This window comes from Parasteatoda tepidariorum, chromosome 9, assembly GCF_043381705.1.
Source record: "Parasteatoda tepidariorum isolate YZ-2023 chromosome 9, CAS_Ptep_4.0, whole genome shotgun sequence".
NCBI lineage: Eukaryota > Metazoa > Arthropoda > Arachnida > Araneae > Theridiidae > Parasteatoda > Parasteatoda tepidariorum.
Window position 1 is genome coordinate 10,208,448 of NC_092212.1, and position 25,983 is coordinate 10,234,430.

Sequence of the window (25,983 nt, forward strand, 5' to 3'; positions counted from 1 at the left end):
AGTTCTGATTTTTAAAAAAAATGCCAATCAATTTGCATTCTCATAGACAGAGTATTCAATCTTTGGATTCGTTTAGTAAATAATTATTTCACTTGAGATTAGAAAAAATAATGACATATTGAAATGTAAGTCATAACTTTGATATGTTAGCTGCATTTGTTAACATGAGTGCCACTCTTCCGTCCTGAGGAGTGAAATCAGTCTTGAAAAAAATTTCAATTCCCTGAATAATTTTTATTTGTTTGTTTTTCAATAAATCAAATTTTCCACTTTTTTATTCTTAAAAATGTAACAAATATTTTCTATTGCAATAAATCACTGAAAATTACTTTTTAAGGAAAACATTGTTATTTTTCATAATTATTGCAAAATTATCAAGTTAAAATGTCACACAAGACGTACTAAAAGAATGAGCTTGACTGATTTCAACATCTTTTTGTACAAACAAAATTGGTATTGCTTAATCTGAATTCGCTTAAGATAGCATTTCCCCACCCCCTGATAATTGCAATATTTTGTTTAAATTTTTATTATTTGATGATAGCATTTCCCCACCTCCTTTGGAATGCTTGGCAAAGTTACATTAGATTATTTTGAAAAAAATTTAATTGATAGGGCTAGAACAAAATATTGATGAATGAGATATGAATGAATGGCTCCAAAAAAATTGTGGTTTATTATTCATAGATTGGTGTTAAAAGTGTGCGAGGTTAGCTGTTATTTTTGTTTTGTTTACTATTATAATATCTAATATTTGACATTACAAATAAAAAACCAAAGTTGTCTGATGAGAAATTGCATGATATAGATAAAATATGGTTTGGGTTTTCATTGAAATTTTCCTGATACACCTGGAAAAGTCAGGGAATCTTTTTTCCTGAAATTGAGTGGGAACCCTGAACTTTCTAGCATAGAACTCTAAAAATCCAATGTTTGGTTATACGATATTTTGATTATTGTATTTCCCTTCTAATGACATTATAAACTTTCTAGCAGTTTTCCTCATTATTTCTGCAGCTTTTACCCAATTAACATTGTTTTTTTTTTTTAGATATTGTGCCACTAAACCCCCATTAAATTCAATTACAGCTGTGACAGCAAATCAGAAATTTGTCTTATAAAAAGGGACAATTAAATGGAAAAATGTATCCAAGTTTTTCTTTTCCTTTTAGCAATGATATGTTTGATGGTGATACATCATTATTTCTTATGAAAAGTGTTTAATTTAGTGGATAATTAATTTGAGTTATTTTACTCAAATATGTTTATACAATTATAAAATTACATTGAATATGTCAGATAATCAAGATTAGAATACCTTATAGATCAATTTTCGGGAAGGTGACCGTCTCAAAACTTTGGCAAGTCTGTTAATATAATAAGCTGAATGTACCTTATGGTAAACCTTATAAATATTATATTGTAATGAAAGTGAATAAAATGTATCGAAGTTTAAAACTATTCATAAATAATTTTAGCAGTTCATTTTTAAGGTTGTTATCAGTGTTTTTATATTCCACTTGCATTATTATTTACTTTTTTTTATCTTTTTCTTATACATATTTGAAGAATTTCTTTCTCAATTTAGGAGTCATCACAATCAAATTCGTATTATCAGTACTAAATCAGCAAGTGCAGAGAAAGCAGACAGAGCAGCTTTTGTTGAGGGAAAGAATACGCAGAATTTTAAATATGAAAATTATTTTGACCAAAATATTCTGATTAGAAATATTGCAGCTCATCAGGTAATCTTTTAAAGAATATTACTTAAATTGCATTTATTTCCTTTATTATTTGAATGTTAAACTTTGACACATTGTGATTCAAATCAAATTGTTAAAATTAAGCAATATTAAATCAGAATTTTTATCCTTTGTTTGCTTCAAAGAAATAATTTATTAATCACTTAAAAATTTTTTTACAAATTGGATTAAACTGTCACACTTATATGTATACTTATAACCATCGTTGAACAGTTGACCTGATTTTGGGTTTACGACTACTAATGTTCAACTCCGTAGTCTTGTAATTTTGAACCCAATCCAGAAGACAAGGGAACTTCTGGATCAAGTATTGAGAGAAATCTGCCTTCTTGGAGGACTTTTTGACGAAACTAACCCGCATTTGCGTTATATGGAGAGGAGAGTCTCGAGCCTGTCGGCAAAGGGACTCTAACCCATGATCCGTCTACCATTGAGGATATTTCACTTCAGTACTGTGGTCGATGCAGATTAATATTGACTAGCGATCGCTGGGATTTGAACCTGGTTCACATCATTGGAAGGCGAATGCTCTATCCCCTAAGTCATTGTGGCACTCTGTCACACTTATAAATAGTAAAAATAAAAAAATTTGAGAGATGAGAACAAAAAGTATAACTTATAGAAAATAATGAAATAGCTTAAAAATTTTCTCTCACATTGTTGTCCCACTAAGGCTGCTGGTAATTTCTCCGAAAAGGGTCCCTGCAGAGACAAGTGTTCCTGGTAAGAAAAAAAAAGGACAAGCATCTTTTGTTCTACAATTTAAGGGAGCAACTAATCAAGCAAATACCTCTTGACTCTTCAGTGGCCAATAAAATGATGATCTTGCCAATTTGTGTCAAATTCATGTTCTTGATTTGGGATAATGGGCATCTACTTACATCCTATTTTTGATGCTTGATTTCACCAGGGTACACGGAGTCAAGGATAACGTTTAGCTGACCCTAGATTATTAAGTAAGAATCGGAAACAACAGATTTTTTTTATAAAACTTGTGTATTATTTTTGCGCATACCAACGAACGAAACTGTTAACTCTTTGTAAAATTTGTTCTACATTAAGCTGTGTAAAGATAATTGAATAAAAATATGCTGGTCAGAAGTATCTGGGGCTATTATTTATAATAATGGGAGGTATTATTGCTCAGTTATAATTATTGCATAATATAACAAAGATAGTTAGTATTTAGTTTAAGAGCTAACGCAAATATGATATTAGTACTTTCATAGAATTTGAATATAATTAGGAGTAGAGCTTTCAGGAAAATCCGAAGTTCCAATTTCTAGTCCCAATTTCAATTATTGATTCTACAGCTATGGATTGAATCTAGTTATATCTAATTTTATATAAAATTTTTGATCAGCTTTAAATTTTGTGTATTATGTATAATGCAGCTGTATTTTTATGTGTATCTTAAAATTTCCCATTCATTTTCTTTTCAGGTTATGGCTTTAAATAGAGGAGAAAAACAAAAAGTATTAAAAATAAAAATTGAAATTCCAAAATATTTAGCTTCGAAAATAACAGATTTTATTTGGAAATGCTTTTTTGACAGAAAATACTGGGATGTGGAGACCAATGGCTTTTTAAAAAATTGCATTGACGATGCATATGAACGTCTTATTGAACCTTATATCACTCGACAAATAAGGTATGAAAGTTTATAAATAGCTATTGTTTCAATGTTTTTTATTTTTGTTGTTGTGTTAACATATTAATTAAAAAAGCATGAATTTTGTGCGCAGATAAACATTCATTTTAAAAACTGAACTGAGTTGATTAATTGTTTAGTCCTGCCAGAAACCTTCTAGTTTGACTGTATATAGAAGGCACATCTGAAAAGTTACCCAGTTCTTTCTTCTTAGTTATAATTCTCTGTCTCTTCCTTACAATGTTATGGAATCTGTTCTTATGGAATGTTATTGAATCTATATTGTGTTATGTGGCAAAGATCTCTGTTGCATTATCTTTCTTGATCTAATGAAAAAGAATTACATTCATTCAAAACATGCTGTCTTTGTAAATGTCTGGTTATATATTTTGAAATGCTCTACGTTAGTGTTTCCCAAACTTATGACTTTTTTGTACCTTTTCTAAATTTTTCCTAACGCTGTGTACCACTAATAAAAAATGAAGGTATTTTTTACTATAAAAAATTGCACAAAAGTTCAAATCACAACTGGCTGTTGACACCAATAATTATTAACTGTTAACTTTTCAAAAAATAACCAATAGAAAAATATGTAATCGTAAATTTTCATGGCTAGCTTTGTTTTTAAATAAAATTTTTGAAATTTTCGTTTGTTGAAAGATATTTTGCATAAGAACGTGTACCCCCGCTAAACTGTTCCTGTACCCCTTGGGGTATGCATACCACACTTTGGGAAACACTGCTCTATGTTATTGGAATATTATAAATATTTTCTTTTTTTACTTTTCATGTATACACTTTAGTAGAATATAAAATGAACCTATAAACTGTTAATTGTTTTTGACTTTTTTAAAAAAAAGGTTTTTTATACAGTAACTACTGATCATCTGAGCTTTACTTTTTTTTTGTAATGATAAACAACAGAGCGTTTAGAACTGAAAATAAGTAAATTAATAGAGATGGAACTATTTTAAGAACAACATACTATCTAGTTTATAGCCCGGGTGCTCAGTTAATCAAGTTATGGGTCTACATTTAAGCATTGCAACTTCAAGTGCAATACGGAAAATTAAGTAAAAACCAGCATTGAAAGGATGAAAATGGTGAAGCATTCATAAGGAGCAAGACAATGTGATTCATGATTTACAGCTGTCAAACTGCTAATGCAGGAGGAAGTTCAAATTTCTATAAATAGATTTGGCACCCATCAAGCAGTTTCTTCTGCTTGAATTGGGGATAATTCACATTAGGAAATTATCCCCAATAATAGATATTTAAATGTATCGTTTATATTAAAAAATTGATGATGTGTAAAGCGTTTTGTGGATTGTCCGCAAATTGGCTTACCTGTGCTTTGTGGACCACTCAATTCCATGGATAATCAGGAGTTTACTGAAATTAATTACATCTTATGCACTGCATTTGTTTCAGAGGTGAACTAACGAAAAAGGCTGAGAGGGAATCTATATCTGTTTTTGGATCTAATGTCAGAAGCTTGCTTCTAACTCCTCCTGTTCGAGGCAAAACTGTGATTGGTATTGACCCTGGCTTCAGTCACGGCTGTAAAATTGGTGTTGTTTCTTCCAAAGGTATGAATACCCAGTTCATTATTATTTATATTTGAATACTTCATTAAGTCTGTTTTTCTCTGGTGTTAGATGCACAGGAAAAATCTGTGTATATATATTTTATAAGAAATTTGTATTCTACTATAATAATGAGTTAATCCGTTCTTTAGCGCAGCAGACATCTTTTTAGCTATGGAGCTCAAAATGATAAAGCTTCTTTCGGTCAAACCCAGACTTAAAGAAATATGAGTGAACAGTTGTGATTTAGCTATCCAAACTAGCTGTTTTAGAAATATTTTTTGTGATGATTTAAATAGTTCCATCCTTTTATCAATTTGAATTCATTTTTGCTGTATACATATGCTGAAAATGAATAAATTAATGTGTTGCATTCTTTTTTTTTTCAAAAGAAGAACTATTATAAACAATAACAGCTATGTTATGAATGGTTATTTTATTTTGATTTGTAAATTTCGATAAGGTATACTTTTAGAATTTTTTTATAAATGCATATCATTTACATAATTTATTTCTCATATTGTTTTAAAAAAAAAAATTTCTATTTTTTTTTATTTTACTTTGAAAATTTCTTATAAATAACGACATTATTAAATAAATTATGTATTGGATATTATTGCCATTATCACCCATTAAAAAAGTCCTAATCATCAAAACCCCTGCTATTCTTCCACAGAACCTCGGGGCTACACAGAATATCTTTAAGAACCGTTACTCTAGATTACCAGACATCAACTTTAAACTTATATCTTAAACAATATTAGTAAAATCAGTAGATTTTTTATTTATTTGACAACCTAAATTCTTATTCAAGGGTGATTGTATTCTGGGGCTTTGCCGGAGTTCCGAGTTTTTTGAAGTATCTTTAACTCCGTCAAAAAATTAGGAGTAAGCATAGGATTTTTCTAAGAATATCGCGGAATTCTGCGTTTCTCAAGACCATTGGTTCTCTGACTTTCACTAATCAAAAACTTATAATCTGACGAAATTTTCTCAGAATTCCTCAGTCTAAAATTCAAATTTTGAGACTTTCGTTAATTTCCGCTAACGACGCAATTACATATATTTGATTCTTCCACCAATTGATTATTTGGATTTGTCAGATTTTCGACGTTTTGAATAGTTAAAACAATGCCAGAATCCGCTAATATCACTATTCCTATTCATGCGGTTTAAATATCAAGCAGTGATTTTATTAATTACTATCTAATTTAAAAGTTACATGTTAAGATTCATATTCACGTGGTTTAAAAATCCAACATCGCAATACATATTCACATGATTTTAAAAATACAACATTAGGATTCTTGTAAGAACTAAGATTTTTCTTAAGCTAGTTACTATAAAGGTGGGATATTCATCATTGGTAGGTAATTTAATTATAAATATTATTTTAAAAAAATTATATTAAATATTAAACATGTATGGTATATAAAATTTTCAGGGTTTTTCACTTAGTGTCACAATTACCCTACCTTTTTTTTACATTATTGTTTTTTATTCTCTGATTGGCAATAGCATGAAGTTGAAAATTTAATTCTTTTCTTTTTATAAAAAATCATACATTTATTTTTGAAAAGAAACATTAATTTAATATACATGTTAGGTGGGCTTCAAATTCTACCACTCCATCACCATGCCTTTACTGATAGAAGCATAAAACTTGGTACACATATGGAGCTTTAATTTTGTATGGAAGGCCATCTCAGATCCAGCCTATTACAATTATAGCAGCATGTGTTTAAAATAGCGTATTCGTTAAAAAAAATTAAGTGCTTTTTTCATTGTTTTTTAAAGATTTTAAATTATATTTATTGAGTCCCAATGGCTCAGGGGATTGAGAGTACGCCTTCCAATGAAGTGAACTGGGTTCAATTCCCAGCGATGGCTGGTCTATATGAATTCCACATTGACATGAAATATCCTCGGTGGTAGACGGATCATGGTAGACAGTAGAGCTAGAGGCCTTTATGCCACCAGGCTAGCCGTGATAGGTTCTCTATGTCTCTCTTCCTCTCCATGTAAAGCAAAGTTCATTCAACATTGTTTTGTTTTTATATTAAGTTATTTATTTATAAATTTATTTTCTTATATATTTATGTATTTTGAATATTTATGTATTATGTACTCAGGTATTTTTATTTATTATTGGTATATTTATGTATTAAAAAAATACCTTATTTTACTCAACTTGTGTGTTTTGTTTTGTTATAACTAACTTAAACATTTTTACTGCTTTGTTTTATTTTATTTTTGTTTTGTAGTCTAAAAATTATAAATTTTTTTTTAAAAATTTTGTCTCATTAAAGAAAGTTTTATTCAATATTTCTTCTATTTTATATTTTTCATTATTTTGAATTTTGTGGCTAATGTCACCTTTTTTTTTACAATTTAGTTTTTAAGCTATTTTAATTTTCAATATTTTTTGAGTTCATAAATTGTTAATAAAAAAAAAGTTTTAAGTTCTTATTTAAATTCATATGGGAAAAGTTAGACAGAATATGATACATGAAATTGAAACCTTTATTGAAATTTGCAAAGATTCCTTGATTTATATTTTTGTTTTTGACATATTTAAATTTATGATGACTTTCTATGATGCCTTATAATAAATAAAAGACTAAATATGTTATAAGGCAAAACTGTTATTGACTAATTACATCTTGCCTATTCATGATTATTATCTGAAGTTTATTTCAAATGTCTTTTTTTTTTTCTTCAAGAATTGTACCTATATATAGGATCAAATTAGCCATGGAAACTTGGTTATGAAAAATAAGGTATTAAACTGTTTCTCCCTTTAAATGACAAAAAAATTTTAAAAAAGTAAACATGTTATTTTACCTGAAAATGAAAATGATCAATTCAATCTAAATTTGCTTCAAAAATTATAAGTTATATACCTTTATATATTTTTAGTATATACAATATATACTTTTAATTATATACTTTAATATGTAATTTTAATTATATAGTTTTAAATAATATGCTTCTCTTTTAATATTGTATGGATAAATCCTAAATACAGGAACATCATAAATGAATATCCAAGGTTTTATTATCATATGCACCATTATTTGTTTATGCATTTTAATAAACATTTTTCGAAGTACCTTTTGATGATTATTGCTTTTATTTAAACTANGCTTTGTGGGCCACTCAATTCCATGGATAATCAGGAGTTTACTGAAATTAATTACATCTTATGCACTGCATTTGTTTCAGAGGTGAACTAACGAAAAAGGCTGAGAGGGAATCTATATCTGTTTTTGGATCTAATGTCAGAAGCTTGCTTCTAACTCCTCCTGTTCGAGGCAAAACTGTGATTGGTATTGACCCTGGCTTCACTCATGGCTGTAAAATTGGTGTTGTTTCTTCCAAAGGTATGAATATCCAGCTCATTATTAATTATATTTGAATACTTCATTAAGTCTGTTTTTCTCTGATGTTAGATGCACAGGAAAAATCTGTATCTATATTTTTTTAAGAAATAAGTATTCTGCATTCTACTATTGTAATCTATGAGTTAATCCCTTCACATCAGGTTTCTAGCGCAACAGCTTTTTCAGCTATGGAGCTCTACATGATCATGAATTTTTGCTGTATACATGTGCTGAAAATGAATAAATTAATAGGCTAAATTATGGTTTTCAAAAAAAGAACTATTATAAACAATAACAGTTATGTTATGACTGGTTATTTCATTTTGATTTGAAATGTTCAATAAAGTATACTTTCAGAATGTTTTTATAAATGCATATCCTTTACATAATTTATTTCATATATTGTTTTTGAAAAAAAAGGTTAAAAAAAAGGTTATTACTGGTTAAAAAAATCCTTACTATCGAAACCCCTGCTATTCTTCCACAGAACCCTGGGACTACACAAAATACCTTTAAAAAACCGCTACTCCAGCTTACCGGCATCAACTTTAAACTTATATCTTAAACAATCGTCGCCAAATCAGTCACTTTGGTTCCTCACTTCATTGGAGAAGGCTGTCCTAAGCTTATTAGCATGAGTACAATGAGTCACAGACAAAGTTCCTCTACCACATGTTCCGAGTTCCATGGGGGCAAGTCCCCCGGGTTGTCGGGCTTCCCGGTTTTGGAACTTAATGTTCCAGAGTCTGACATTTCACTCCAGCCCTTATCAGGGCTCTCAGTAAGGAAGTATGTAGACGTTACCACAATGGCGCTGGGACCGGAACTAGGATAAAATTAGCCACAGAAACTTTGTTATTAAAAATAAGAAATTAAACTGTTTCTCACTTTGAATAACAAAGAATTGAGGAAAAAAAAGTTAGTGTTATTTTACCTCAAAATGAAAATGAACTATTGAATCTAAATTTGCTTCTAAAATTATAAATTATACAATATACTTTTATTTCAATACCGCATGAAAAAATCCTGAATCATGGAACATCATAAAAAATTTATTGACCGAAGTTTTAATATGAAATGCACCATTAGTTGTTTATGCATTTTAATCAGCATTTTTCTCAGTACCTTTTGATGATACTTACTTTTAATCAAAGGAGTACAAGTAGTTGTGAATCGTATAGATGTACTGTATTCATAGAAAATTTAAAACTTATCATTTACTTTTTATGTTTTTGCTTAGGTGAGGTGTTATGTACTGACGTAATCTATCCACATACCAAGAGTAAGATGACAAAATTTCCTGACCCAAATGGTGAAAAAATTTTAGGCTTAATTTCTAACTATAGGTACGTTTAAATTAGTTTTAAAACTATATAGATTAAATAAGATGAGAAAGAAAATGCTATTCTTCATTCTATGCATATAAATTGCTTTTAAAATTTACTAAACAAAAATTGAATATTTTCTTTTGCCTTTTTTATTAAATAATTCTTTGGTTTCTTACTGTACAACAAAAAAGCAATAATGTTCATATTTGTAGTTACAATTACAATTACTCTAAACCATTGCACCCCATGAATTGTTAATGTGAGTTATTGTGATTATTGTGTCAATTGATAGCTTATGCCTTATTTTTACTTATTTTATTCGCTTGTATCGATTTTTAAATGTAAATTAACCATTCATATCTTTTGAATGACTGCAAACATTAGGGATTTTCATAATAATTTTATGAGTATAAATTTGTGTACTTGTAAATTTGTGTTTAAGTTTTTAGTACTTCTTTATTTCTCTATAATTTAGAATTATGATTTGATTATTATTTGTCATCTTGGTTTCTTAGTGATTTTCTTCAGTCCTCTTAAATGATATTTCCGACTTGGTACTCATGGCATGATTGTAAAAAATTTTTATGTCATAAATATTGTGGCTTATAGAATATTGTGTTATATAGACCATTTAGGGGTGAACCCTGGAATTCTGGACTTCATTGGTTTTAAAAAACTAGAACTGGGGCCTGTGATTTTCTCACGAATCTTCGTAGTATTCAGCGTATGTCAAAGCCATTGGTTTGCATACTTCTGTGAATTAAAATTTTATTATTCAACAAAATTTTAAAACTTGCCCTACACCCTGTTATTAAAACATTTACATAAATGTGATTCTTCGACCAATTTGATTTGGATTTTTGCGGTTGCACCGGAATCTGCTAACATCTCGATTCTTATTCACTCGATTTTAATATCAAACTTAGATTTTCATATTTACCTGATTTAAAAGTTAGGCGTTGTGATTCGTATTCACGCGTTTTAAAAATCATTCATCGCGATTGTTATTTCGGGAATTAAAAATCCAATATTGCAATTTGAATTTGCACGTTTTTAAAATCTAATGTCGTGATTCGTATTCACATGGCTTTAATATCAAGCATCGATTTTCGTGTTTATGCGCGATTTAAAAAGCTATTCATGATTCGTATTTACGTGATTTAAAATTTCGATATCTCAATTTGTATTTTCGCGTTTTTATTATCCAATACTGTGATCCATATTCACGTGATTTTTTAATCCAATATTGCTATTCATATTCACGCAATTTTAAAATACAATAGCGTGTTTCTTGTAAAAAGTTTATTCTTGAATTAGTTACTATAAATGTGTGATGTTCTTCATTAGTAGGTAAGGTAATTGTAAATGCTAGTTCAAAAAATTATGTTAAATATGAAACATGACTGGTATATAAATTGATATGTTGGTATCAATTTTTTGATATCAAGGCAATATTAGTCCGATAATATTTGTTCGTGGCAGTATTGGTCTGGAACTAATCAATCTAAAATGCTTTCAAATAATTTATTGTTAAAAATACTTAAAAAGCACAAAAATAAGCACCTAAGTTTTTCTTATTTACAGAAAAAGACATCAAACTAATAACACTTACATTTAGCAATTTTGGTTTGCTTAGCTATTGAAATTGTGAACTATTTGCAAATAATTAAACAAATTATTTCAAAAATTTATAGCTCTTAGTTACAACAATTTCTTAACTTTAATTTTCATTGTTTACACTTACAAAGTCTATGTGGTTTACTGAGAATTTCAGTTTATAGAATTGTGTTACATAAATCTTCTGCTATAATCCAGTTACATTTCACAGCATTCCCATAAGCACCCACAGCATTCCATTTCCCATAACTTTGGAAAATACTTGAATTTGATTTCAACTTTTGAGAACACTTAAAATCAGAAGAACTTGCCTTGAACCTTTAAAAACCATTTTTTTTTTTAATTAAAGCAAACATTTTACTATTGTTAATTTTTAAACTTCTGTATACAGTGTTTTGAATATAATTCTTCATTGAACATGTATCATATGTTAATTATTTCCAAACTTTTTTCTAATTGAGTCAGCAATTGTTAGTTTACAGACGCAAAACTTATGTTGTTGTTGTTTTTTTTTTCAGTATATTTGTTCATTTCTAATTTAAATATTTTAAAATGATATCTCCAAAATCTCCAAAATGATATCTCCAAAATATCCCCAAAATCTTTGAATTTGTGTATTTTTTTGGTGGAAGTTATGATTAGTTTAGCATCTTTCATTCGTTTTAAAAATTTTTCAACTCAAATAAATACAAATTTTTTAAATGAGTCATGAACAAAACAATTTTTGCACAAATTTCTTTACTTTGTAATACACTTTATATTGTCACATTTTTTTTAAATATTTAAACTCTTCTTTCATTACTGGATTAACATAAAAAAATTATTACCCTCATATAACTTAAAACAATGTTAGCAAATCAATCATATTTTACTTTTATCTATAAATAACCTATATACTATCTATAAACTATTTCTTCTGTTGCAAAATTGAACTATTGATTATCTCTTTTTTAAATTTTGGAATGAGTGATGATAATATTATTTTCTATCGATAAGAATTGTTGACTGGTGTGAAAAAAACGTTTTAAATGTATTAGAAATTTTATCTAAATGATCTTTTTTCTTCAAGGGCTGAAATTCTCGCTATAGGAAATGGAACAGCCTGCAGGGAAACTGAAGTCTGGTTGTCAAATCTAATAAAAGCAGGTTTTTTCCACCCATTTGAAGTTAAATACTGGTTTGTTAGTTTTATTCACTTAATTATTTGCATTTAAAAGTTTGAATTTCAAATTATGTTTGTCCTGCAGTGGACTGATCGTAAAGACATGGTTCCTAGTAGAACATTGAAGTCAAGCGTCTCTGGCTGCTGTCAGTAAGTGGGTGGGTGACCACTTTGATAAGCCTGCGTAGGGGCCGAGGGTGCATGGTTTCCACCCTCGTTAAACTGCTCTATCGTGAAGTGCCCTACTTTGCGCACAGGTGGTTGGGCCACCAAAGCCATTCCCTCTGTAGCGAGTCCAAATTTTTTGACCAGGTCTTTGGATCATCCTCAAGGATGCTTCATAGACCTTCTCCAATGGCCCATTGTGCAACTCTAGTGGGATGTAAATAAAATACCTACCTATCAAATTATGTTTGTGTTTAAAAAGAGTTATTTCTATGTTAAAACCATGAAGTTCAGGTTTCTAGATGGAAGTCAAACATAATATTAATTTTCTTTCTAAACTGATTTTTTGAAATGTTTCAAAATACAGTAAAGCCTCAATTGATGATTTCTCAAGGAATCATTGATTGTGAATGATACATAAGGGAAAACGACAAATGTGGGTCAATATAAATTATCAAATAACGATTTGAAAATGTATGCAAGCATTGTAATTGAAAAAAAATTATGTACTTAATAGACCTGAAAATAACCACTTGCCACCCGCCAATCTGCAAAACGTTAAGCTTCAAATCAAGCAAGAAATTTATATTCGCCAAGCTACTTTTAAAAATAAGCAGGTTTCTGGTTGGTAAGAAAATTTTTATACATCTGCCAGAGTTTCATCGTTCTGAATGCTGATTGGACATGACTATTTACAATGAATTTCATATCATCTCGAACTTGTTGACTCTCTTCACTGTTTCTTTTTTAAGATGTTAGAAGAGTGCTGACATGAATGGTAGGCATCTCATAAGTTGTCTTACTCTATAGATTGTTTGTACTTAATCTTACTCTAAGGCCCTCTGCATCCCGAAAGTTATTTCTTATCTTTATTGCACTGCATAATTTATTATACTCAAAATTGTGAATGCTGAAGACTACTTGACAATACTTGATCCGAGAGTTTCCTTGTCTTCTGGATTGGGTTCAAAATTACAAGGCTATGTAGTTGAACATTAGTAGTCGACTGTTCAACAACGGTTATAATAATTATTATAATATTGTATTAAGATGACAGATTCATCAGTGGTGATTACTTAGTACTGTAAAATTTTTTTTAAAATATTGATGTATATGTTTTTTTTTTCCCTTCCAGCATTGTCAATGAAAATGGAGTGTCCATTTACAGTGTGACTAAAGAGGCTGAAGCAGAACTACCTGGAATGGATCCAAATCTAAGAAGTGCAGGTATTGTACTTGTTTCAACTATTTCTTTGATTGTTATAAAAATAACTGGATAAAAATAATCGTCAAAAACTATATGTTTTTTTTCCTATCAATTTTTATTAGTTATGCTCTTAGATTCTTCTAAAACTAAATTACAAATTATAAGAGATCTTGGAACATTGTTTGGAGTATTCTTCTTTTTTTTTTTCTTTTTTTTNTAAGGAAACACAGGGACCACAAAATTTTTTTTTTTTTTTTTTTTTTAAGTGTGAAATTTAACATTTTATGTATGTTGCTTGGCTTGGTAAAACCTGTAATTCTGGTGTATTTGAGTCATGATGGCTCTGCTGTTAATGCACTTAAGTGTCTAAGGTACAAGGTGAAGAATCAGGGTTCAATCCCCAATGGCAGCTTGAAGCCCACCCAGCTTCAGGTACAATCTTGCCTGGGAAGCAAAAGTAGCCTGTGTGCAATACTGACCACATTGCCTCTATCATGCAGTTGATCGTGCAATCGTGGAGCCTTAACCTCCCTAACCCCCGTGGCTCAAAAATGCTTTATTTTACTTAACTGGTTCACTTATAGGATCAAGGTTAGGTAAGCAAAGGGTTAATGAAAAAGAAAGTTTAATTTCAAATAGAAAATTAATGAAAATTTATAATATTAAAAAACTCATTTTTACCATGTATATAGACTGTTGTAATTAATTAGCATTTTTAAGGTTTACCATTCTAACAATTAAAATGTTTTGCTTTAAAATGAAAATTTCATTAGATTAAAATTATTTAAGTATTTGAGTTTTTTTTTCTTCCTATTTTGTAACATATATCCACAAACTATTGCACATTTATTAAAGTAGTAATGCATCCAACTTAATTTGAAAAATCACTTATAATAAATAAAAAAAATAATTGTAAATTATTAAAATGTTTGTAATTTCATTTAAAAATTCGATTTTTAATGTGAAGAATTATATTATTTCATAAACTGACACAAACGAACAATTATGAGAAAGATAATAAGCAAGGAAGGAAAAATATTACTTTCGTAAAATTTGATAATATAAAATTTAACTTCTTTGAAATAAGATGGCTGATTCTCCTTGGATGATAGGCTAAGGATGAGAAAAAATCTTTTTAACTCCATTTTTACGTAATATTGGAATTGTCTTCTCGTTTTCAGAGTTTCAATATTGATTTCTCTGAGCATTTTTTCATGTAAAATCATTATTTACTAGCTAAAGTTAGCATTTGTATTTCAGTTTCTATAGCACGAAGACTTCAAGATCCTCTATTAGAGTATGTAAAAGTAGAACCCAAGCACTTAGGAGTTGGAATGTATCAGGTATACTGTAGAATACTTACTTGTACTTAAATTGTATCAGAATAAACCCTTTCTGGAACAGTAAGTTTCATTTGAAAAATTTAGGCCAATACATTAACAACTGCGATCTTGGATTCTCAATTATTTAAAGGATAGTGATTATTAAAAGAAGGTCAATTTTAGAAGTAAATAATTTTACATTTCTGTAATATTTTTGGAATAAGTGTAACCAGACTAGACCAGAAAGGGTTGTGGATAAATTCCAGACTCTTGACCATTAGAGTAGCTATAATTCAACGAAACCACTAATATTGTTTAGATATCATTATACTTTATACATGCTTTATTTCTTAATGTTGCTTGAACATTAGAATGTTTAAAACCACTAAAAATATTATGTCAATCACATAAAAACATCACATACACATGCAACAGTGTCAATCTTCACAAAAAATAAGCTAAATATCTATTATTCCTTAAAAAAAATTTTAAATTGAATATGTTAATTATTGAGATTATTTTATATGTATTCCTTACTAATAGTTGACTGTATTTTTAGCATGACGTTGCAGAATCTCAACTAAAAAAGGCCTTAGATAGCATAGTAGAAGAATGTGTGAGTTTTGTGGGAGTTGATTTAAATGTATGTCCAGAAACTATGCTTAGGTAATATACATAATAGTTTGTTTTTTTCTTTAATGTAAAGTTAAATGTTTCTTAACCATGATATAAACTAATTATGATCTGATTTATGATAATTTGTAAAACCTCCTAAATTTCTCTACTAAATTATTAAATATATTCATCTCTCATTTATATTATTCACTTTGTAGTGTGGAATCTGCTTATTTTTTCTCCTTCATGCGCAGACATTGGGCACAAAATTGCTGAGTTATAATATAAACTAATTATAATCTTATTTATGATAATTTGTGATAAAATGATATAAATGGTGATAATTTGTGATTGTGATAATTTGTAATGATAATATTTCGTGATTGTGATAATATGTGATGATAATAATTTGCGATTGTGATTTATGCTAAAAGTTCTTAAATTTATCTACTAAATAATTAAAAATATTCATCTTGCATAAATATAATTCACTTTGTAGCTTAAAATTACCTTCTTTTTTTCTCTCCATGTGTATGCATTTTTCTTTCAAAGTTATTTTAGTTTGCGCTGTCATCTGATACTATTTTTGTATGTTATAGGAAAATTTCTGGTCTGTCTGCCAGTAGAGCAAAGCAAATAGTTGAATGGCGAACTCTAAATGGTTGTTTCATGAATAGGCAGCAATTGTTGCTCGTTAAAGGCCTGGGACAAAAATCATTTGAACAGTGTGCAGGATTTGTTAAAATTTTACCAGAGACTAGCTCTTGTGCAAAGTATACCTTTTTCTGTTTATGAATGTTTTTCTCTTTTTTTAAAGAATCTTATTACGCTGGAACCCCAATTTTGTGTTTTCCATCAGACTAGCATTAAAGAAGAGCTCGAAACGGGAAACCGTAAAATTGGGGTAAAAAGATATAAGAATATTTTCCAAAAATTTACCAGAGATGAACTACTTGAAAAAATGTGTAATCTTTACTTTTATTTTGTTTTTAAATACAATTTCCGTCTCAATACTTACTATTGTTTGCTTTTTGGTATACGTTTGCAAATAAATATTGTTCAAGAGTTTTGTATGCTTTTGAAATTCTTGATTAGTTTTGGGTATATCTTGTGATATTTTTTACTCGTTTTCATCACCATCATCGGAAGCAGGTGTTGAATCAGATATTAAACGAATTGAAAAGTAATGGGGATGTGTGATGAAGTCGAAATGCATCATCGACTTCAAAAGATCTTCAGTCACTCCAATTCTATCCTAAAAGGCCAATGTTTTTGAATACCGAGAAAATGGCTTTATTAAGCCCATTTTAAATGCATTTTTGTTGATACTGTCTATCTCTGTAAAAATCCGATTCAGTGCTTCCAAAACATTTATCAGTGCTTTAGAAGCATCTTACAGTTTACCAGTATCAAGAAACTGTTTAATTTTCTTGATTCCGGAAGTTGTTTAGTGTAATTTTTTTTAAATTCTGGAATTATTCCCAGATTCAAAGGTTGAAGTTAGCTGAAAAAAATTCTTCTCACAAATTTTACAAGTTAAGCTCCTATACTTCCTTTAACCACCCTTCCTGTGCCTTTTCCATCCCACCGCCTTTCTGATTTTGACTCAAGGAATAATCTCTTCTCACAGACAAAATAGAATAGAAAGAATAGAGCAGCTCCAAACAAGTCTCTCTTTGTTTTTAAAAGAAAGAACAAACTCGAAAATGTTTGTGCCAGCTTTGTAGGAAAAAAATTATTTAAATCTGTTACAAAAACATATGAAGCGGGATTTTCTTGAATAAAGTAACATCCGGGATAATTTAATATTAACAGTATAAGCAATTCTTACTGACCAGCAAAAAATGGTAGCAGGATAACGTTTGAAATGGAAAATGTTAAACTCTGGTTCCACTATAAATAGAAATCCATGTTTCTGTATATACAATGTGTAAAAAAAATCTAGCTGAATAACTTTTGATCTAGTGATCAGATTTTCATGTACTAGGACTCAATCTTAATGATATGAGAGGGTGACCTTACATATCCTAATTAATTAGTGCAGACTAAATTTTAAATTATGAAATTAGGCACTCAATGGTACTGTCTCTGAATAAACATAACTTTTCTGTTGGATTTAAAATTCTGACCCTAAGATAAAATATTAATAATTTTCTAAATGAAAGGGTAGCTGCAATCTGGAAAATATCCATCAGTTTGGTCAGGAGAGTGGTACGAACCTTGGACCTTTAAATATTAACTTTACTTCTCTGGTGTATTTCACCATGTCTCGAGAATTTTTTAAGCAAATCAAAAAACTTTTTGCTCACTTTTACAAAATTTATTTATCCAAAGATATTTTTCTGCAAAAAATAATTTTCACTAGGCATTTATTATTTTATAATTTTTTTTATTTACAAATAGTCGAAAATTTTTTAAATTGTGTGGTATACAAATGTATACATTATGTTAAAGAGTGTAAAAGAATAAAACAAAGTTTGAATGAAATTGGTCTACTAGCTCATGAGAAATTAAATTTTAAAATGTCATACATCTAAAATTTGGTTTCTCAGGAACTATTCAACCAATTCCATTCAAAATTTGTATTTTACCTTGTAAATTTATCTCTTTCAACATGATGTAAAAGTTGTGGCCATCCCCTCTAATCATTAAGATTTTGTCCTAGTGCATAAAATCTTGATTATTGGATCAAAAGTTGATCAGGGAGATTATTAAAAAACAGATATTTCTTTTAGTCATTTGTAAATAAGAACTAAAATGTCATAGGATTGAAAGTCATAATCATGAACACTTAAATATACATGATTACTTATTAATGAATGAAACTTCGTATATCATATGGGTTTTAAAAATCTGAAACAGACTGAGCTCTGATTTGGGAAGAAATGAAAGATTAAAAGAAAACAAACTTTGTTAACAAATTGTTCTATAAGTTAGTTTCAAATATGCTCATTAATTTAATGTTGGTTGATTAATAATTAAGAGTCATATTTTAGTTTTAATTATGTTTCATAATTAATGCAAGTGAGATGCACTTTACCTTACGTCGGCCACCTATGCTTTTTTTTCCCTTCCATTTTCTTACTTTTTCCTTTTGTTCTTTTGCATTTTACAAGTTTATATTAGTATAAAGGGCTTGAAATTGTTGTGTTCTGAAATTTAAAATTGTGAACTTAAATTTAAATTAACTGAAATTATGTCATAAGGAATATTCTTTCTTAAACTTTTTTTTTACATTTATTACCAATTCTGATTACTACTATATTTTCTTTGTCACAAAGAATTTAAAAATTTGAATAATGTCTTGAATACCATCTTCATATGTTGTGCTCAAATACCAAATGGTTTTTAACTATCCAGCATCAAAATTTTGAACTCTAGATGACTTAAAGTTTTTGAAAGACAGGATAGTTCAAACATTAATTAAAATTGAAAAATTTTTAAAAATTATTTGTTTGGGTTAGGTTTTCTGAAAAATACAATATTTACTTTTAAACCTTTTAGTAATAATGAATATTTTCTTAGAGTTGCTGGAGCTGAGAAGAAAGTAGCCAAAACTAAGAAAGATGTTTCAAATGCTCCCAATCCATTAGACAGAACAATCATTCACCCTGAATCATATAATGCAGCTGACAAGTATTGGAGTTTCTTTATTATAAAATACTTAAATTACGTGTAATGTTTTATTTTTATGCTTATAATAATGTGTTGAAAATATGAACTGTATTGTTTTCTTTTTAAAATATAAATTAATTTAACCATTTATGCAAAACATTTTATTTCTATCTAAATTAAATTTAAGCTCTTTTTCACAATTGAAATTATTGTTCAGAATTTTTTATTTTCATTAAAAATTATGTATATTTATTTTTATATTTATTTTATTTGGTTTGTTTGAAGTTATTTTTCATACTTTTTTTATGTTTTAAAACTGATTAGGATTTAAAAAAATTTAACTTTATTATTTAAATATGCTTTTTTTTATTGACTGCCGTTTCCTAATTTATTTTTTTAAATTTTAATTTTTTTAAAACAAATGCTACTTTTTATGTTTGTATTTGAAAGTGAAAATTTAATCCTACACTTTAGTAATAATAATTATAAATAGCAACTTTAGAAAGTAAATTGAATTTCATTTTATGCTACTCCTTCCTTTAAAAATTACAAAAAATTTAACTAATGATAACTTTTTTTTCTTTTTAAATATAATTAGACTTTTATTATCACTACTTTCCTAATGTCTAAGCTAATTAGTGTTTTGGATAGTTATTATCTATAATGGATTATTTATACTGTGTGTTACTCCTTTGTATTTAGATTTTTGCAAGACTTAGGAGCAGATCCTTGCTCAATAGGACAGCAATCTTTAATTGATAAAGTGAATTCTTACATGAGATTTGCAAGTGAGTATAAATTTAGGGTCACAAACTAACTATATTGGTTTATAATTAAGTAATGTAATATGTTATGATTTGTTGTAGTTCTAGTTATTTACGTCACATTAGAGCTGCACAATGGGCTATTGGCAATGGTCTGGGAAACATTCGTGATGATGATCCGAAGACATGCCATCACAATTTTGATCCTCTGCAGAGGGGATGGCACCCCCGCTTTGGTAGCCCGACGACCTGCACGCGAAGTCGAGCACTTTACGGTAGAATAGTTTAACGAGGACCAATAACGCACACCCTCGGTCCCTATGCAGACTGATCCAAGTGGTCACCCACCCGCACGCTGACCGCAGCCAGTAATGCTTGACTTCGGTGATCTGCTGGGAACCGTGTCTTAACAATCAGTCCACTGCGGGACTTATGATTTCTACAAATTTTACTTTCAACCATAAAATTATAAGAAACTTTCATTCTGGAAAAAATCTGACCCCTAAAGAGCTTTTTAGCAATTTTTAGAAAAGCCCTCATGAACTTATTAATTTGCTCTGCTATTAAGCAGATGGCAAATATTCTGCTAGGATAACTAACCAAATGCTTTATTGATTATCGTTTAAATAGCAAAGAACAGAAGTTACACATCGCTGGCTGCAGTCAGTGAGCAGATGGGTGACCACTTAGATTAGCCTGCAAAGAGACCAAGGAAATGCAGTATTGGTCCTTATTAAAATGTGTTCGATTATCAGGCTACCAAAGTGGGAAAGCCTTCCCATTCACAAAAGATCAAAACTGTGATGGCATGTCTTTGGATCATCCTCAGGGATGTTTCTCAGACCATCTCCAATAGCCCAATGTGCAGCTCTAGTGCAACGGTAAAGTGCAACTAAGTGACATGAATTTTAAACATGCTGATCAATGATAGAACCAAAGAAATGTGCAAAAAAATTAAATTCCATATATTTTACTAATTATTATATTTAAAAATTTTAAATGGTGAGAAAAAAATAATAATTTTAGTTTTAATATTTTTAGAGGTAGCAATAATTCTAGATAACAAATAATTAAACCTTATATAATTTATTTGTTAGTCACAATATAATCTGCATTTTAAAAAGGCTGTAATTTACAACTATAACCTCTCTTTTGAAATTATCTATTTTTAATGTCACTCTTCAAAAATTATTGGAGTATTGAAGTTACTATCTGAAAAATTATATTTTGGATAACACTGCCAAGAAATGTAAAAAGATATATATATATATACAAATTTTTTTTTTTTTTTTTTTTTTTTTTNTGTTAATCATATTTTCTATCAAACAAGCAGGGAATTCAGATTTTTTTAATGAACAAATCTAAGTTCATGATGCCAAAATTCGACTGTATTACCCAATTCCTAGTTTAATTATATTTTACTCTGTTATGATATGAAACACTCATGTATACTTATAAGAAGTGAAAAAAAATTTGCCTTACGAATTTGTTCTAATGTAAAAATGATAAGATATAACAAACAGCCAATGTCTGCCTATTTTTATCTTGTTTTTCAGAGATATATTAAAATGTTGTATAAGCTTATTTAAAAACATTTTAGCTATTTTTTTTTACTTTATTATAATTATATTTTTGTTCAGACTTTTATGAGTCTAATGAATTTTCTTAATCATTATTTTTTAAGTTTACAGATTTAAATCAATGGTAATTAACAAAAACGTTTAAAAAAAAGTAGTGATTTATTTCACTGACTTTTATCTATTTTTTTTATTATTATTGCATAATATATGAAACACTATTAAAAAAGATATTTGAATGCATTTTAGGTATTGAGGATGTAGCTACAAAATATTCAGTCCCAGTGACTGTTATGCAGCTAATTGTTGATGCTTTGAAACAGCTTCAAGACTATGATATCAGAGCAGGCAAGTGATTTCTGGATTTTATCACTTTTTCCCTATGTTGATAATAATGTAATGAATATAATAATAATGCCCTTTTGTTATTTGTTTTATAGTGAAACTTAGTTTTACAGTTTTCTTAAAGATGTTTTTTATTTATTTTTTATTTTTTTGCAAAGCAGGGTTTATACTCTTCAGTAAAAAACTTGGAATTTAGGATAAAAAATATGAGGGAAAATAAAGAACTTTTTGCCAAATACCTGGGGAAAAAATGATGGTGTCACTATACAAGCTGTTCCTTAATATTCTTGTTTTTTATCCTTGTCAAAAAGCATGGCAAAAGAACTTAAAAGTNATTTCCGCTTTTTTCGTTCTAGTTTAAAATCGTTCTAGTTTAAAAATGGCGGGAAAATCGAGCAAAATTTCTCCCGGTTATCTGGATACCGGATAAATGGTTCTCTACTGTACCTGGGGGAAAAATGATGGTGTTACTATACAAGCTGTTCTTTAATATTCTTGTTTTTTATCCTTGTCAAAAAGCATGGCAAAAGAACTTAAAAGTCTGATTAAGAATTACAAATTAATATTGAAGCAGGGAAAAGGCAAAAATACTTTTAATATCACTACTTAGAAAGCTGTGACTGAAAACATTTTGGCCAATTTAATTGCCAAAGGAAGCAGAGAAGAGTTAAAAGGTGACAATTCGATGCACCTCCATGGAAAAAAAAGTTATTTTGATGTTTTTCATCCCGCCTTCCTTTATCAGCAAATTTGGAATTGTTTCTGATTCCTAATTAAACATTAATTTTCCACCCCAAATGTGTATGCTTTGTTAATTTCCTTTTTGACTGAAGATTTCTAAAATTATAGATTAAAGAAATCATTACAGAATAGCTTACACGAGTAATATATTTTTTATCAGATAAAAATCTGGTAAAAAAAAATCAAACTCAAATTTGGAAATTGCTAAAGCAGCATAAATCCAAAATTTTTCTTTAATTTAATAACAGAAAGGCTCCTACTTGAATGTATTGCATTTATATTTCTTTTGTTCTATTTCACTTTACTTTCCTAATTCAATGAAATTATCTTTCTGTAATATTTTAACAAATATATTTTTTATTTCACTTTCAGAATTTGATCAACCATTATTTCGTACTGCAATCAGAACATTTTCGGACCTTGCAACTAATCAAGAGCTTACTGGTCGAGTGACTAACGTGACGGGATTTGGAGCATTTGTTGATGTTGGAGTAGAACGTAATGGGTTAATTCATGTTAGTAAAATGAAAGGACAAAAACTAAATGTGGGTGATAGAGTTACAGTTAAAGTACTTGAAGTCAATGCTCAGAAAAAGAGAATTGGGCTGGAAATAAAACTGTGATATACTCTCTAAATATTTTATTAATTTTTTAAATGATACAGTGAGATTAATTATATATTAATAAATGCAGGCATTGTTTTAACTAGAGAATAATTAATAAGTTAAAATATTTAATCAAAAATTCTTTTCTTTTTAAATGCTACAATTCTCAAATAAAGAGTATTAATCTAATTGCATAATTAATTTTTTTAATGATATGATATGTTAATAATATCAAATATTATTAATATGGCATTATTTTGATTAAAGGATAATTCGTAAATTCTGTTCTTTTTAAACGATAAGTGTGATGACTAATTATGAATTAATACTTTCAAGTGTAGGCATTATTTTAATGTAAGAATAATTAGAAAATTAAAACTCTTCACCACATATTCCATTTGATTTAAATGTTATTGTTCTAAAATAAAAAATAAAAAACTATTTTAATACATTTTTAGTGCATTTATTTAATTCGAATTTTAAAAAATGAGCCTTATTCTTAAAAAAAAATGCTTATTAATGCTCTAATACTGAAAAAAAATTGTTTTGCTGAGCCTTATTATTATTTATGGCAAATATATTCAAAAGTTTTGAAAGTGTGAATATAAAAAGAGAATTGGGTTTGTTTAAAAATTCTTTAGAAGAATCCAAAATTTTTAAAAAGGGCCTTTGACGAAATTCTAAATTACTGAGAGGCATCTTTCATGAAGTTTTAAACTTCAAAAACCATTTTTTCACAAAACCCGTTTTTCTATAACGTATTATTAAAATCGAATTTTGTTAAAATTCTAATAACTAAAAATTTATTTTCATACACCAGAAAAACTAACAGACGAAAAATTTGAACTAATTTTTCTAACAGCTAATTGATCTAACAGCTTTCTAATTAATTGTAATATCTTAGCCAATTAATATCTTGCTATACAGTCTTAAATGAACATTATGAATATTGTATTCTTTTAAATGTATGACATATACATTTGAGAGAATGTTGTTTTTTAACAAATGTTTTTCTCAAATTTCCAAACTCTGGATGCTGGCAAGAAATCCTGGATTGACCTCTGAAGTATTGCTGCATTATAAAAAATATATTGTCTAAAATATATACTTCTAAAATATATATTTAAATTTTGCCATCTGTGTACTCTTTTAATAGTGCTGTCAAATCTATTGAAAGTAAAATATCGAAAGTATTTTATGTAAAACTTGTTTATTTCATATACTTTATGATTTGACACCTGGGCACAGAATATGTGTAAAGATATTTATGTTTTAAAAATAATATGAAAGTTGTATTAAATTTCTAAAAATATCCAACTTTTATTTAATTTTTACTTTTTTTAAATTATTTTGTGATTAATTATGTTTATTTTACTATCAACAAAAATTATAAGATAAAATTAGTGACATTTTGTGTGATGTTATTGTTACGCAATTGTTACGTCTTGAGTATCTGGCTTGTGACTATCCTACCTCCGTACTATCCGATCTAATAAAAAATGAGAAACAATAAAGTGGTGCTCTGCTACAAACCCCTTACTAATCAGCCTACCGTATGCAACACTGTGAAGTTTGACTTTTACTAGTTATAATTTATTAGATTTGTGTGATTTAATAATAATTAGTGGATATTTTTGCATTAATCATTTATCTTAAGTTGCGTAACATGTGTTGTTAATTATATAGGAGCGAGTGTTAAAATTGCTGCCTTTCCGCCACATTAAACCAGATAGTCAGGACCCTACCTTATTATTTTTTGCTGTTATAGTTTATTTTACACTTGTTTACTTATTGTATAAGTTTCATTATGTACTTATAGGAGTTTATCTGTTACAAAAATATTTTACTTACAAAAATCTAAGGAAAATATTTTTATTGTTTGCTCAACTTCAAAATGTGTTCACATTGACGTGAAGACTTTTTTTTCCCTGCAGAATATGCAGTAAACCAATTCATTACATGTTTTCTAGTACATAATTTAAGTATGTTTTCTATCATTACTTGCATTTAAACAAAGAATATATTAATCTTACATTGTAATAAAACATCACTCTTTAATTGCGTGATCTTTAATTAATTAGCCGATTACTAATCTAGTGGTTACTGTACTGGACTGGTTGTGGGTTTGAATCCCACTGTAGGCATGGATGTAACTTTCTCTCTCTGTGTTTTATGTCCTTTCTTCTGTGTGAATGTAACCTGCCCTATAAACGGGCTTGTGGTTGTATGACTTGGGCAAGGCTACTCCACCTCTGTGGGTTGGCCACAGGTGCCATAACGATGAGAGAGTAGCAATTCTGGCTTTTGTGGGGTCGATGGGAAAAAAGTCCAAGTGCCCACCATTAAAAAAAATCTTTACTTAATTAAAATTTGACTGCAGGGTGGGCCATAAAAGACGAATTTTCTTAAATATTTTAATGTGGTTGAGTGGTCAACTATCATTATTAAATTGTATGGCAAATCTTAAACTCTAATTTGATATCTTCTGGTCACCTTAATGGAAGGGCAATTCAAAAGATATAATGCTGCCACTTCAA

The 25,983-nt window shown here is 28.7% G+C and overlaps 1 protein-coding gene across 2 annotated transcripts in view; it reads left to right on the forward strand.

Annotated features, from left to right (window-relative positions):
• Positions 1-25,504, forward strand: part of LOC107438368 (S1 RNA-binding domain-containing protein 1) — a 41,207-nt gene extending 15,703 nt beyond the window's left edge. For both annotated transcript variants that reach the window (XM_043051927.2, XM_043051926.2), the window contains exons 10-22: positions 1,589-1,745; positions 3,206-3,414; positions 4,846-5,003; positions 9,624-9,729; positions 12,398-12,505; positions 13,791-13,882; positions 15,123-15,205; positions 15,744-15,850; positions 16,399-16,572; positions 19,325-19,435; positions 20,117-20,202; positions 22,005-22,103; positions 23,214-25,504. In XM_043051927.2, coding sequence (XP_042907861.1) covers positions 1,589-1,745; positions 3,206-3,414; positions 4,846-5,003; positions 9,624-9,729; positions 12,398-12,505; positions 13,791-13,882; positions 15,123-15,205; positions 15,744-15,850; positions 16,399-16,572; positions 19,325-19,435; positions 20,117-20,202; positions 22,005-22,103; positions 23,214-23,464 — 1,741 coding nt within the window. In that variant the 3' untranslated portion in view covers positions 23,465-25,504. The remainder of the gene's footprint in view (positions 1-1,588; positions 1,746-3,205; positions 3,415-4,845; positions 5,004-9,623; positions 9,730-12,397; positions 12,506-13,790; positions 13,883-15,122; positions 15,206-15,743; positions 15,851-16,398; positions 16,573-19,324; positions 19,436-20,116; positions 20,203-22,004; positions 22,104-23,213) is intronic.
• Positions 25,505-25,983: the final 479 nt, after the last annotated feature.